This window comes from Trichosurus vulpecula, chromosome 2 (assembly GCF_011100635.1).
Source record: "Trichosurus vulpecula isolate mTriVul1 chromosome 2, mTriVul1.pri, whole genome shotgun sequence".
NCBI classification, from domain to species: Eukaryota; Metazoa; Chordata; class Mammalia; order Diprotodontia; family Phalangeridae; genus Trichosurus; species Trichosurus vulpecula.
This window is the reverse complement of record NC_050574.1, coordinates 454965398-454981519: the sequence shown is the minus strand read 5'-3', so window position 1 is coordinate 454981519 and position 16122 is coordinate 454965398. Positions and strand designations below refer to the sequence as shown.

Here is a 16122-nt window from a genome sequence, read left to right as displayed (position 1 = left end):
TAGAAGGTAATCTGAGAGGGACAGGCACTACCAGCTAGAAGTACCCGGAAAGTCCTTCTGCAGAAGCTGAATTTGAGCTGAATCTTGAAGGAAACCAGAGAAACTAAGAGATAGACTTGAGGCAGACCATTCCAAGGACAGCCAAAATAAAGACATAAAGACAGAAAATGGACTATTGTCCTTAATGAACCCAGCACCAGTGGAGTTGGTCAAAGAATTCATGAAGGGACTAGAGTGGTAAGAAGGGGTGAGTTTATAAAGAGTTTTAAATGTCAAAGACAGGAGTCCATCTATATTTGATCCTGAAGCTCTTCAGACTCCCAGGAGGTGAGTAATGGGCTAACATGGTTTGAACTATGCATTAGGAAAATCACCTTGGCAAATGATTGGTAGATTGTTTGGATTAGAAGACATGAGGCACAGAGACCATGTAAAAGGCTACTTTAATAAATGGTACGGGCAAGGGGTGGCGAGGGCCTGAACTTGGGCTATGGCTGTAAGTAGAGAAGAAAGGATGTGTGGTGGAGATGTTGAGAAGCTAGAAACAAGATTGGGTAACAGGTTAGATATATATGGTGAGAGTATCTATACAGTGTAGATGATGATACCAAGATTTTTATCCTGGGTGACTGGATGGGTGGTGGTGCCTTCAACAGTAATAGGGAAATTTGAACAAGGTGAGACTTTGGAGGGAAAGATAATAATTTCTCTTTTCAGCATGTTAAATTTGAAATGCCTGCAGGGTATCCAGTTAGAAATGTGCAAAGTCCAAGTAATGATGTATGACTGCAGCTCAGGAAAGAGGCTGGGACTAGCCATATGGATCTGGAAATCATCTGCATAGAGAAATTCACAATTATCTACACAGTTCTCTTAATTGCAACAAGGGTGCACAATGGGCTTCTTCTAGCTAACACCTAGATGGTAGTCCCATTCATATGTTTTCTAAGAGGCTTTTTTTGCCATGAGCAGAGAAAGTGCTTTACTCTTCAGAAAAATTCTATCTTATGAGTAGTGTAAAAAATTATGAATTCCTTGGTAGGCCACTCAAGGAGTTTTAAAGACAGGTCTTTTAGTTTTACATGTTCAGTGATTCTTGTAGAAGAAAACTAAGACCTTTTGAAATTCTTTGATCTCTAAAGGAACTCATTGTTTTTATAATGCTCATAAAATGGAATTTCCTTGCAGAATTGTGTATCAAGTAGAGAAGTACAAAGAACATAGGACAAAAATCTCTAGTGGTATTAGCTTTAAGTGTCCTTTTCTTCTTTATCCATAAAGCCCTAAGCCAGCTATCCTCCAGAGTATGTAGATAAGTTATTTGCCTCATAAGTTGTCTTTCATGCCAGTTTCACTGCAAGTATATTTCTTGTAACTCATCAGGAGATTAGTTGTCAGTTTCATCCTTCAATTGATGGTTTTAAAAGCTTTAGTTTGTATATCTTGTTGATTCATGCTTCAGAATTTTTCATGTATCTACGTGTTTTATGTTTCAAATTTTGGTATTATGTCATCGATTTTGATCATCCTTTATTATATCCTTTTCATTCTCTGCATTACTTCACAAAAATTAGGTGATGTAATATTTTACACAGTTTTTTATCTTTGCTGTTGGTGGGGGGAGGCAGGCTTTGATTATTGCAATGCCTGACAAACAGTAAGTGCTTAATAAATCCTTGTTGACCGTATAGCTTACTTTTAAATTTCCTGTTCTTTCAAAATATAGGACCTAAATGACTTAAAACAAAGGGTTAAAGTACTTTCTAGATAGTTTTATTTTCCAAGGATAGAACTCTACCACTCCTTTCATGACATTATAACCGTCTGAATCCATGTTGCCACCTCCCAGCATAAAAGTTGAAATATGGAAATAGCTTCAAAGGATGTTGTCTTCCACTTGTCAAGAAGGATAAGTTTCTATCTCTTTATGCAGCACCAAAAGGGAAAAAACTCTTAGATGCAGTTTGCTAGTGTTTTGGGGATTATGTTATTCCAATAAACAGTGGGATTAACTGAAATGGTATCTCTGAATTGATCCAAGATCTAAATACTGATACCAGGTAATAGCTTGGAATGCAGAGCCCACTCTATTTCTGATTGGGAAATAGATTTGGTCAGTAATTCCAGCTTTACCGATGGGAGGTTGTCACGTTGGCTTAAAGACTTAGTGATTTGAGAAGCTGATGCACTGTGAATACTTGGATGATGAACATACTGAAAGCCCCCATGGGGGTAAGGAAAGAGGCTGCATTGCTCTAGGCAGCTAACTGCATTTGACCATGGCAGTACTCCTAAAAGACAAAAGAATAGCAGGAGTTTATTTTTAACTTATTTTGCTCATGAAAATAAATCTTCAGGATCTGAGCAGAGGTTGCAAGTGTACATGCTAACAGAAAAACCACAATCACTTTGCATTTAGAGACGAGGTTCAAATTTATCCCCATGGTGACTTTTTTTCCCGTTCCATGAAATATAAATGTGTTTCGTCAAAACATATAACAAGATAATTAAGTCCCTTTGCTTGTTACACAGAGAACTCATTCCTCTGACTGAAGAGCTCTGAATCTGTTTCCTCCCTTATCAGACCAAATTAGGCCTAAGTATGCTAAAAATCTTTAGAAAGCAATGTTAGCTCTGAGCATACAGAACAGCTGAGATAATTGGAGTGGTGGCACATCTATAAACATTAGACTTAATGGGGCTCTGATTATCCCAAAACCTTTATTTTACAGATGTTGCATATATTCACTAACGATTTGTCCACTGGAAACAGGACCTTTGATAGGAGAACAATTTGTATGGTGGCAAAATAATACCCTTGGGGATCAGATGAATCATAGTATCAAAGAAAACATACCATGTAGAAAAAAATCTTTTCCATATCTCCTTCAGTTCATTTACAATAATCAAGGTGTAAGAAATTATCATGTTAGAGCAATATTCTTGATTTTAAAAAAAAATATCTATTCTTTCAGATGGCTAAATAGACTTAACATGCTAGCTGCTGGATATGCAGAAAGAGAGAGGATCAAGCAAGAGCAAGGTAAAGTACTGTTCATTTAACGGTTTCATTTTTCCTCCTTACAGTTGATTTTTCTGATGGGGGTGGGGCAGTTGAGGGATATCTGGTACACATCCTGGGTCTATTAGGAAACTACCCCTTTCCCAGTGTTTTGCTTCTCCTCACATCCTACTGTTATGGTAGGGGCAGGACATAGCCTTTTCAGGGTCTGAATATTTTACATATCTAAGTGTATATGTATTTATAAAATAATGAAGCTGTATGGCATTGTGAATCAAGGGCCAACCTTGAAGTTGAAAAAGCCTGTGTTTAAATCCCACCTCTGACCTCTACACACTGTGTGACCATGGGCAAGTCATTTGAACCACGACTGTTCTGAGACTACAGGTTACAAATGAGTTGTAGGCTTGCATCAGCAGAGAGAGTTTCCACACTGAGATTCTAGGCTTTTGTGAAAGAAGGCATAAAATAATAATGATAGCTAACATTTATATAGAGCTCTGAGGTTTACAAAGAACTTTATGTGCCTTATTTCATTTGAACTTCCCAGCCACTCTAGAGGTAGGAACGGTGTGGTGTTATAGAAAGAATGATGGGTCAGAGTTAAGAGGACCAGGGTTCAATCCCATCTCTGATGATTGCTCACTGTGTGGTCTTGAGTAAATCAAACCTCCCTACGCCACAGTTTCTCATCTATAAAATAATAATGGTAATAGCTAACGTCTATGTAGTGCCTGCTACGTGGCAGGTACAGAGCAAATAATCTCATCTTGTCCTCACAATAACCTTGGGAGCCAAGTGCTATTATTATGCCTGCTTTCCCGATGAAGAAACTGAGGCAAATAGAAGTTAAGGGACTTTCTGTGAGTTAAATAGCTGTCTGAAACCAGATTTGAACTCGGGTCTTCCTGACTCCAGGTCCTGTGCTTTGTCTACCATGCCAACTAGTTGCCCAGAAAATGCTTGGTTTGCATTAGATGGCTTCCGAGGTCCCTTCCAGCTGTAGGTCTATGATTCTATAGTATAGGCATTATTATCCCCATTTTACTGGTGAGGAAACTGAGGTTCATGGAGATTAAGTGATTTGTCCCCGTGGTCATAAAGCTTATAAGTATCAGAAGCAGTATTCAAGTCTGATTTCTGCTGACTTCAAGGCTCTCTACACGTTACCTCCCAGGCCTGCTCAGTGACGGAATCGGCCTGTTTTCAGAGCAGTTCCTGAATAAATAACAGGGATTCCTTGTTATTCAGTCTTTTCTCTTCAAATAGCTTGTGAGAGAAAAATATTCATACCCTATGAATATTTTGTCTATTGTCATTAGTCTATGAAATTAAGGGTTTGGGGGCGGTGGTAGGGGAGAAAGGGGGAAGGGAAAGCTTTGTTTAATAGTAGCACAGGCTAGTATACCTCCCATACATCTTGTGACCCTGATGGATTACTGTCTTGGCTGGTCAAAAATATTATAATTTCTCTTTTCTATAACTGCCTAATCTTCTGTGACCTTATGGATCACACTTGCTTTAAGACTACAGAGCATGACATTACATTATCCTTGCTAGTAAGCCTGCAGGAGCATAGCTAGTTTTCTGAAGTCAAGAGACTGATGGATGAGATCTTTGTGGTTAGTAAGTCAACCCCACTGAAATTTCAGATTAGCTTCTCAAAACTGGAAATTCCAGAGGTCTTGTGACACTAAATAAGTCCCTTGACCAGTCAATAGATAAATGCTTAAGGTACATAAAAGAGACCATACTCAGTTCCATCATTTGCATGAAATAGCCTAAGAACAATTTAAAATACAACACATAAGGAGTGCTAATTAGCATTCAGTAGAGAGAACTAAGTAATTATATGCTAAAAGAATACAGAGTAAAATAGACACATAATTCAATGAGGTTATTCAGGGAAAGCCTTACAGAAAAAGAGTTTCAAGTAAGATTTTGAAGAAAGGAATGGTTGTCAATTGGTAGAAGAGAGGGTGAGGGAGATTCAAAAGAGAGTGAATGTGGTTCAAAAAGAGCTGTTCATAAATAGTCTAGCTGGATGGGATGGCATATGCCTATAATCCCAGCTATCTGCTGGGGGTTCTCGAGCTCAGGAGCTCTGAGTTGCTGTGGTCCATGCACTAGGACCAGGTGTCGGCACTAAAATTCAACATTTAGAGGATGAACCCTTGGGATAGGGACAGGGCAGGGCCAAGGTTAGCAGATCAAAGCTCTCAGAGGAGAAGCAGCCTGCTGAATAGCCCACTTGCACTTCCAAGCTGGGGAGAAGAGGGAGACTCAATCTTCAAAAAAAAATCAATTTAATAACAAATGTTTTAATATACTTAAAATGTAAGATTTAAAGAATATAAAACGTTTAGCTTAAATAATATATCATTTATGTAATAGAATGACACATATATAATATTTTAATAATTTTTTTATTTCCAATAAATAATGTGGAGGCTATCTGTCCAAAGGATATGTACAAAGGCACCATAAATGAAATTTCAAAATATCCAGTGTCCAAATTTCATTTCTTTACTCTAGAATGTATTTTATTTTGTCCTCCTGGCTTAAATTCTTTTTTTTTCTTTTTTTAAGCAAAAATTAGGGGTAGGGAGTAAGGGAAACTGGTCATTCTCTTTCATATTTCCATCACAAACCACTGACTAGCCAGGTGCAGTGGTATATTCCTATATTTCTAGAACATTAGGAGGTCGAAGCTACTGCTGTGGACTGATTGAGCTCAAGAATTCTGGCCCATAATACATGGGTGTGTTCACTCATTTTGGCATCAATATGGTAAGCCCCAAAACTGGGGAACTCCTAAGTTGCCTATCCCAGGACAGAAAGGATGTAGGCCCACAAGCACGGAGCACTTCTGGAACTGCTCCACCTAAGTCTGCTTCATCAACTCAAAAGATGAAAAAGTCAGAGGTGCGGATGTTGTACTGAAAGGAAAATGGAGTTTCATAAAATAAATTTATATGGCTAACAAAGCTTGCTCTTCCTTTATTTTATCCTTCAGCATTGCTTTGATGCTGAGCATGGTCTTGATTATAATAAATTTTCTCTGTACGATTTTTTTATTTTATAACCGAAATTTCTTATGAATAAGAAAATTGGAAAAGTATATTGTGTACACAGGTTCAGCTAACTATTTACTTCATAGTAACTTACTCCATAGGTTCCAGATGTTTGTTTCATCATGTGAGTATATATTTTAACATGTTGTGATACACCTAAAATAATAATAACAAAGAACTGATAAATAGAAGTACATATAGAATGATTTTACATATATATACATATCTGTGTCTAATGGTAGCTGTGGGAGGGGAGAAAGGGGAAAAAAGAAATTTGCATAAATAGCTTTACTATATATTTAAAAGGAATATAAAGTTTAGGCAATAGATTGCAGTTTCGTGTACAATAATCTTTAGTATAATATGTTATGGAAATGCTTGCTTTATTCCATAAAATAAAAATAAAATTAATAATAATAATAAATAGCCATGATAATATTTTATTGCCTTTTACAGTTATAAAGCACCATATTTCATTTAATTTTCACAACACCCAGGTATTGCAAATATTATCATCCCCGTTTGACACATGAGGAAATTAAGACTAAGAGGAATTGTTATTTTCCTAAGGCCACACAGCTAATTAGGGAGAGAACTTGATGCCTTCTGATGCTGTATTAAATATACTTTCTACTATAGCAGACTGAAAATGAAAGAGATATGCAGATATAAGAATATAAGATAGAGAAAATATATAAATTTGTTGTTGTCGTTCAGTCATGTCTGACTCTCAGTGATCCCATTTGGGATTTTCTTGGTGAAGATACTGGAATAGTTTACCATTTCCTTCTCCAGCTCATTTTACAGATAAGGAAACTGAGGCAAACAGGGTCAAATGACTTGCCTAGGATCACACAGCTAGCAAGTGTCTGAGGCAAGATTTGAATTCAAGTCTTTCTGACTCCAGGCCTTGCACTTTATCCACTGCCCCACCAAGCTGCCCTAATATATAGATAATCAATAATATATAAATATATAGTAATACATAGATATCTATAAAACACAGATATAAGAATTTCTAGAACATAATTCAAATTTCAGCTTAGGCTATTGTTACCCAAGTGTTTTAATGTAGCTCAGAAATGTACAGAGTGTTCCACCTTCAGCATAGGACCAGAAATTTAGAGCTGGAAGGAATCTTCATCTTCATTTTGTAAATGAGGAAATTAAGTCCTAGAAAGGATAAGTGAACTTACCAAGGAGAGGTAGATAGCAAGTAGAAGGTACAAAATTAAAACTCAGATTCTCTAACTCCAGATCTGGCCTTCTATCTGCTGCACTGTCCTGCAAGTTTGGATAGTTATTTATAAGGAGAGAACTCTCTTCATATGCGTGCTCCTCATTTTTAATACTCCCATGGCACCATTAGAGTGGTGTACTCAGCACTGAAGTTTAAGAATGTGAACAGAAGGAACTTTATACCAAATAGTCTTTTGGGAGTTAGAGAAATTCTAATAAAATGCAAAGGAATGTCCTTTGTGATAGAGAACCCACCAAAGGTCATTTTCACATAAATGTCCAATGTCCAATGTTGCTGAGAAGTATCACACTGACTTGCTAAAGTTCACCTCTTTACCTGAGAGGCATAAAAAAATTAAGTCTCTTAATCAATTCTTGTCCTCTAGAAGGAAAGATGGGCCACAATAACCAATAAGCTAATGATTTATTAATCATTTATTCAATTTAAAGTCCATTTTTGTTAATACTTCTTTTTCAGGTATTTACACAATTTTATAAAGTTTCCATCATTCTTAAGTGAATGCAACATGTTGTCATTTTTGTAGTTGTTGGGTTTTTTTTTAATAATAAATAGTGGTCTTTGGGAAAATGCTTCCTGCTGTAATAAAACCAGAAGGTGAACAGAAATTTGCTGTTTCCTTTATTGTAATGTTCACCATGGTTAGTTCTTGATTAAATCTTGTATTTTGAGGGCCACAACAAGCAAGGAAGGACTTAAAACTCACTGTTTTTATTTAGATTTATGCTCAATAATAAGAAAAAAATACTAACTTGTATGTACGATGAAACAATAGAGTTCAAAACAATGTAGTTTAAATTTTGAGTACCCTTACGTTTTGGCATAACCAATTAGAAATTGAGTTGTGGTAAGAAACATGACTACTTTTCTCTGTGGTGTCATTCCTGGACTCTGCCATTTATCTCACATGCAGAGCTTATAGTAAGAAAAAGAAGGTATTTTTCCTAGTATTTAATCTTTTTTCTGGGAAATCTAAGAAACTCTAGATAGGTGGTATGAAAAAATGGTCCCTCCTTCCATCCCCAAAAAAAGAAAAGAAAAGAAAGATGGCATCATATGCTACGCTAAGATGGGCACAGTCTAGCTGTGGAGAAATAGTTTCCTCAAAGCTCAGAGATTTGAAAGATATTTGCCCAAATACCCACTATAATGGAAAAGGTATCATGAGGTTTTAGAGAAGCCTTTTTGTTCATCCTGTTATGGAAACAGCTTTCTATATGCAGATATTGGCTTCAGGAAAGATGTAAATTTGTGGGAAGAAGAGAAGTTTGAAGGGAAAACAGTAACAGGAACTGACTGTGAAGCAACAATGTAAACATATGAATACGTTGGCGGTTTCCGGCTACAGCTTCAGCCCAGTCACTTCCTCTGAGCTGAGCGCCAGGTAGAAGTGTTTCAATGAGCCCCGTCTTTTCTCTTCAATTATATCCACTTTGTTTTGTCCTCTTTCTCACAGTATGATGTTTCAGACTATGTTAAGGCTATAAAATGCAAAACATACTGAAATTCATAACACCAGCAGCTCCATAGACTTTGGAAAGAGACCTACCTTTGTTCTGGGGATAGTGGGGGAGAATTCTGGGCAAATGGATCACTGCTAAAGCAAGCATTTATTTTTTAAAAAGCACTGTCAGGGCAGCTAGGTGACACAGTAGATAGAGTGCTAGCCCTGGAGTCAGGAAGACCTGATTTCAAATCCGGCCTTGGACACTTACTGTGACCCTGAGCAAGTCACTTAACCCCAAATGCTCAAAAAGAACGAAAAAGAAAAGACTTCCCATGTGTCAGGTACACTGCTGGGTGCAGAAGATACTAAAGCAAAAAAATGAAAAAATATTCTGCCCTCAAAGAGCTTATACTCTATTGGAGAAGACAGCATAAACCTATAGAGAAATACACAAGATAGATGTACAGTGTTTGGGGAAAGAAAAGCATTAGTAGTTGGGGAAGAGATAAGGAAAGGCTTTAAGTATAAGGTGGCATTTGAGCTGATTTTATTGTGGAAATTAAGGATTCTTAAAGGGGAAGAGGAGAAAGGTGTAGTGTCACAAGTGGAAGAAAACCACTGCAAAAGGGTGTGAATATGAAAGACAGTGTTGTGTATGAGGAACAGTAAGAAAGCTAGTTTGGCTGGACCTTGGAGAACATAAAGGGAAGCTTCCGGGGCCTTCAGTTCAGAGTGGCAAGGGCCTTAGAATGACTTCCCCGTGAAAATTCCAGGCCCTCAGAAATTTACTTTAACTCCATATGTCAAAATTCACCCTTAATTGTGTCAGCCTAGTCAGCTGCCAGAAATTTCCTTTGTAGGACCTAAACCAGACTGTCTGGGTGGCCCACCAGGGAACAGATAGAGAAGACGTCATAAGTGCTGGCTGATTGCTTTGGCTCATTTATGGGCAATTTGGTGTTAGCTCATGTTCTATAGGATGCTTTTAGACTAGCCTCAGTGACAAGCTGATCTGACTGAGAAGCCAGACATGAAATATTAGATAAACCTAAACACTTGGTTCTATTTTATTTGCAGGAAACTGTTACCGTAGTGGCAGACATTTCCCCAGCCTAGATATTTTGGTCCTAGATATTTCTTTTCTCCCTGAACCTTGGAGTGGCACTGTAACCTCATGGATATCTCCAATGCTAAGCCATTTTTGTTCACTTTCGCTAGAGAGTCTCAGTATGAGGAGAGAGAATTGGAAACTAATAGGTAATCCACATCATAAGGATCTTCTCGCCATCTTGATGCAAAATAAGACACACCTTTTAGATTTCAGGGATTGATGCAAATTGAGTCATTCAGCAAAAACCCATCAAAAAGATACTATGTGTCATCTCTTAGCTAGGTAAAGGAGACAGAAAGTTTGGTTAACACACTCTCCCCTGCCTTCCTAAAGCTTACATTCTTGTTAGGGGAATTGGAGAAGTACAGAACAAAGTACTATGTAAGGTCAACAGAGGAAGGACTTCATCAAGAAATCAAGAAGGACGTGTGTGTGTGTGTGTGTGTGTGTGTGTGTGTGTGTGTAGGATTCAGCATTTGAACTGGGATGGACAGGAATTCCATAAAAGAGGAAAAGGGAGAGCATTTTAGGCATAGGGAAAAGCAGGAGTGGCTGAAAAATACAGGTTGCCTTTAGAGGTCAGGGGTAGCCCAGTTTGGCTGTAGGGAAAATATGGAAAGACAGGAGATTAGGCTCCTTGAAGGTGGGGACTATTTAATTTTTCTCAGTGCCCTAAGCACCAAGGACAGCGCCTTATACACTTTGTTGTTATTGTTGTTGAGTCATTTCAGTTGTGTCTGACTCTTTGTGACCCATTTTAGGGCTTTCTTGGCAAAGATTCTAGAGTGGTTTGCCACTTCCTTCTCCAGATCATTTTTTACAGATGAGGAACTGAGGCAAACAGGGTTGAGTGACTTTCCCAGGGTCACACGGATAGTAAGTGTCTGAGGCCAGATTCGAACTTGGGAAGATAAGTCTTCCTGATCCCAAGTCTAGTGCTCTATCCACGGTGCCACCTAGCTTCCCTTACACAAATTAGACACTTAATAAATGTCTGTTGCATTGAACTGAATTGTACAATGCCTTGAATGACTGGCAAAGGACTTTGAGCTGTATTTGGCGGGCAGTAAAGAGTCACTGAAGATTGCTGAGTAAAGAAATAAGCAGACAAAATCTATGCAAAAAGAGTATTCTGGAAGCAGTATGAAGGGTGGGTTGCAGAACAAAGAGGAAGTAGAAAGCTAGCTAGAAGACTATTTCAATAGTCTTGGAAAATGGTAATAAGAGCCTGTACTAGGATCATGGCGGTGGGACTATGGATGAGGGTACATATGTGAACATGCATGTTTTTCAAGTTAAAGGCTTGAGAACTGACTGGATATGAGTAAGGTAGAGAAAAGCATCAAAGATTCAAAATTCTGTTAAGTACAAATTCTTGTTCTTGCTTAAACAGAGCATAAAGAAAGCTAATAAGAGGATCTGGTGATAGAAGTGGAATGTCTAATGTGGACAAGAGTTCTTGCATATTATCTGTCCAGTGATAAATTGAGATCTATCAGGGAGATACAGAGGAAGGAAGGAAGGAAGGAAGGGAGAAAGAAAGAAAGAAAGAAAGAAAGAAAGAAAGAAAGAAAGAAAGAAAGAAAGAAAGAAAGAAAGGGAGGAAGGAAGGAAGGAAGAAAGAAGGGAGGGAGGGAGGGGAGGGAAGAAGGGAGGGAGGGAGAGAGAGACAGAGAGAGAGAGAGAGAGAGAGAGAGAAAGAAAAGAAGGAAGCAAGAAAGGAAAGAAACCCTATCTTCTCCTCTGCCCTACCAAATCCATTGGTTGGATAAAATTACTGGGTTTTCCTACACTGTGCATTGGTTGGGGAGGTGGGGATTGGGAGTCAGATATTCATGAAACATTCAGTTATGTATCTATTCTGCTACTTTTGGCTTAATCTTAATGTATCTCTCAGGGTTGCCCACCACCACCACAAAAAAAAATACAGGATCTGCGAAGTCACTTTGTCTACCAGCTTACATTTTTTTTCCTTTTAACAGAATTCTGGAAGTCTGGAACTTCCAGCCCACACCGGCAGATTTGCCCTTTTTCATTTGGCAAGTATCAGTGATTGCCGTGTGTTTCAAAATAGAGGTGGGAGTATGGTGTCATGGCGACTGATGTCAGCATGACTCTGGAAACAGGGTTGGTTAGATAACCAGTCCATTGAAGGCAGTGAAAGGAATTTTCAGCATTGTTATTTTTTTTGAGCTCTCTGTATGAATATCTCCAGCATGTGTGTGCATATGCAGCATGTTCGTCTGTAATCACTCCATTTTTATGGTAGAATGGTATAACTGAAAAAAAATAATATCCAGTGACCTGATTCATCAAGATGTGAAATGCCTCAGCTTGGAACCTAGGCTACCCTAAAATAAACTTCAGCATGGGCTCTGCGGTACTCCCCAGAACCACGGGGACAGACAGTTACTCTCTTTGAGAAAAGAGTCACCATGAACTGACTGTCAAAAGGAAATAGCTTTTTGATATGACCCTTCCATTTGTTATATTCAAATAAGAGTGTACCTCTTAAAAGTTTTACCTGAAAGGTTTTTTTTCTATATCCTAATTGTCTATCTGTGTGATTTTTTAGATTATTGGAGTGAGAGTGACAAGGAAGAAGCAGACACTCCCTCGACACCCAAACAAGACAGTCCCCCACCCCCATATGATACATATCCAAGACCTCCTTCAGTAAGTGAACTGCAGAAATTTGCTTTTCTGTGTAATAGGAGCTGCATTAATCTGAAATCCTTCAAGTCAAAAGATAATGATGATGATGGTGGTGATGATAATGACTATGATGACTGAAAAACAGAGTCAGAGTTTAGTATCCTCAGAGAAAAAGAAAGTTAAGCTCTAAAACCAAGAGTTCAAAGAAGAGGCACTATCAAACAACTAATACAATGCATTTACCAGGCTACTCCCACAGTCCAGGTGATGGTGATGAAGATTTGAGTTAAGTTGGTGGCTGCATGAATAGAGAGAAAAGGATGAAGTGTAAAGATGCTGCACACCCAGAATTAAGAGGATTTAGCAACTAATCGAATATGGGGGGGGGGGTGGAAAGGAGAGGGAGAGCTCAGAAGTGACTCCAAGGTGTGAAATTTCGATGCTAGGAGGAGGATGGTCCAAAAAGATGGTCATGCTTATGAAGAAAAATTGCTAGCATGGTGCTGGATTTTAAGAAATGCAGAAATATCAGGTAAAAAAATATATTTCTGGGAGTCATTAAAAAGGAAATACACAAGGTAAAAATACCTTTTTTAAAAATAGTTTTCCTTACAAGTGTTTGCATGTATTTTGTATTTCAAACATGTTTGTGAGACATCCAGGCTGAATATAACAGAATAACAGAAGTTCGGTTGTAGATTTGCAGTATTTCAATGTGCTTCCATCCTCGAAAATTTTCATTAAAAAAAGATTTAAATGTATCTTCGGAATTTGTATATATGTACTCACAACTGTGAAGCAAATATCATGAGGCCAAATAAATTCTGTAAAGCAATAAACCAAGCACTTCCTTAGATTTGGAAGCATTCAAAACAATATGATAACATACACATCAAATTGAAGCCTGGATCAGACATAATACATATTTGATACAGACATTATATGTATCTACTGATAAGAAATTAAACATAAAAAACATATAGAATCACACAGAAGCAACCTTTGAAATCATCTAGTCTGCTTGTTCCCTTAGATGAAGAAATTGATGTGCCGGAAGATTAAATAAAAATACAAAAGTAATAAATGCTTGCTGATTTGACTTGAGGGGTGATTTCCTCTCATTCCTATGAAAATATATCCCATAAATTAATTATTACAGCTGGCTAAGCTCACACGACAGACAAGGGTGTGAATTAAGTGGCAGGATGCATCATATCATAACTCTGAATATTGAAATAATTCTAACTAGCATTTAAGGTTCACTTTACAGGTCTTGGTCAAAATATCTTTATAATCATAAACTAAGGAAAATCATATGTTTGATTATTAGAATTCTTGACTCATAGTTACCACAAATACCATAATCTTTATAATATATACCATGAACAAGGAATGATCAGTCATAGTTACCACTTACTCATTAAGGCTCCTTAATTTAATACAATTAGTATTGTATTTCAATAAGGAATACTTCTTCAATTAACCTGGGATCCCAAACCAATCAATTGATAAATTCTTGCTAGATGAGAAGTATTGCAGACTATACTCCGTCCATGCTCTCTCATACGATATAATTCTTACTCATGTCTTTCCCTAGACCAGAGGTTCCCAAACTTATTTGGCCTACCACCCACTTTTCAAAAGAAAAATCACTCAGTGCTCCCCTGGAAATCTGTTTTCTTTAACGTTTTAATTTTTTTTTAAATTTGTGTCATTTCAGAAAGTATTTTTGAATGATACCTCTTAAATTTAATAATTTATTGTAAATTTGTGGGTTTTCCTGCATTGAAATTTTGATGATGCAATATTGGGTCAAGTAACTGTATAGTATTGTATTGTAAACAAGTCACTACATGCACATATTCCTGCCAATGCATGGTGGACTTCCCCACAATGCTCGACTTGCTCACGTGCCAACACTTGCTTATTAAGACCTCTTGGTGGACTTGACCACTGACTGGTTATAATTTGCATTTTGTGTGTTTATTTGGATTTGGATGTAATCACTAGGACTTTAACTCTTCTTTCCTGCCCCCTTATCTTTATTCAATGCCCCCCAATTGCACGCAAGGCTACTACTGCCCCTCTGGATCATTTCAGTGCCCACTAGGGGGTGTTATAACCCACTTTGAGATCTTCTGGGAGACTTCCTATCAAAAAAATCCACACAACAGAGTAGAAGTCCTTCAAGAATTCTTTAGTTTAATATTTTTTTGAACACCAATGTAGCTCTCAGGCTGCCCATCTCTTGCTGGTCCTCCTAAAATTAAAAAAATATATATTGATATATTTTGCCATTTGTACCATGATTATTTCCCAATATAATCACCTTTTAACAAGGAAAAAGCAGCTAAGCAAAACCTACTGAGAAAACAGCCTTGTTTGATTGTGCACGCAACGCTCTGCTTCTATAATCCCCACCATTCTACTGATAGGAGGGAAAAGTGTTTCATGGGCTATTCTCTGGAGCCTTTTTATCAACTATACATAGATTTCTACCATTTTGCATATAAATCAAATCAGGATATATGCTCAAATTTCCAAGTGCGTGTGAATTATATATTATTAAATTTGTAATGACAATCTTCATGAACCAATCAGGATCTTACTTACACTAACAAATGAACTACTATCTAGATATGTTTAATGAATTGGCTAATCGTTATTTTCTGTTTTCAAACAGTACCTTATTTAACCATAAAGATCCATTCGCTCCATCATTGAGATGTAGTCCTCTACAGAGGAAATCAGCACAGTAATTAAATTAACCTGGCAGCATTGGCCTACCCAGTGGAACCTTGGCACTACCCCTGGAGACTTTCTAAAAAGGGAGGTGCTGAAAAAGATGAGCAGCTGAGACTTCTACCAAGTAGAAGGAAAATTGTGATTTAATAAACATACTTAACACTATATCAGAGCTTAGCAAAGGACCTGGCACATAGAAGGCACTTAAATGCTTGCTGACCTGACTTGATGGGTTGATTTCCTCTCATTCCTATGAAAATATACTTCATTAATTATTAGAGTTGGCTAAGATCGCACAATGACAGACACTGCTGTCAGTTATAAAATAATGAATTGAATGGCAGGATACAACTAATTCTATTTCTCCCTCCTTTGCATAATATAATGCTATTCAAGAACTATTATTTCAAGGTATTTCAAACTATTATTTCAAAAGAAGAGGAGAGGGACCAACTCCAGGCTTGTTAAAATGGCTCACTGAATACAATAAAACCTAAAATTTAGGAAGCCAATGATGTGTATTATGATTTATCATCAGGGAAAGCAAATACCTGCTTCTTGGAGAAAATGTCCAGTGCTATCTCCTTCCCCATCTAACACTAACTCTAGCTAGAGGAAAACAAAGCACTCTGAGAACTCCACTGGGCCAGGAATTCCTCCACACAGTCAGCCCTGGCCTTAATTACAGCAAAAATGACTAAGTTGACCTAGAAAAATGAACGTTTTAAAGCAGGTAACCAACCATATCAAATCAGGTTTTGATAACAACTGGGGAGCTTACACCAAACTCAACTTCAGAGTTAGATTTTC

The 16122-nt window shown here is 37.6% G+C and overlaps 1 protein-coding gene across 5 annotated transcripts in view; it reads left to right on the top strand.

Annotated features, from left to right (window-relative positions):
* Positions 1-16122, top strand: part of CNKSR2 (connector enhancer of kinase suppressor of Ras 2) — a 334206-nt gene that overhangs the window by 263965 nt on the left and 54119 nt on the right. For all 5 annotated transcript variants that reach the window (XM_036747697.1, XM_036747696.1, XM_036747695.1 and 2 more), the window contains 2 exons: positions 2976-3043; positions 12488-12588. In XM_036747697.1, coding sequence (XP_036603592.1) covers positions 2976-3043; positions 12488-12588 — 169 coding nt within the window. The remainder of the gene's footprint in view (positions 1-2975; positions 3044-12487; positions 12589-16122) is intronic.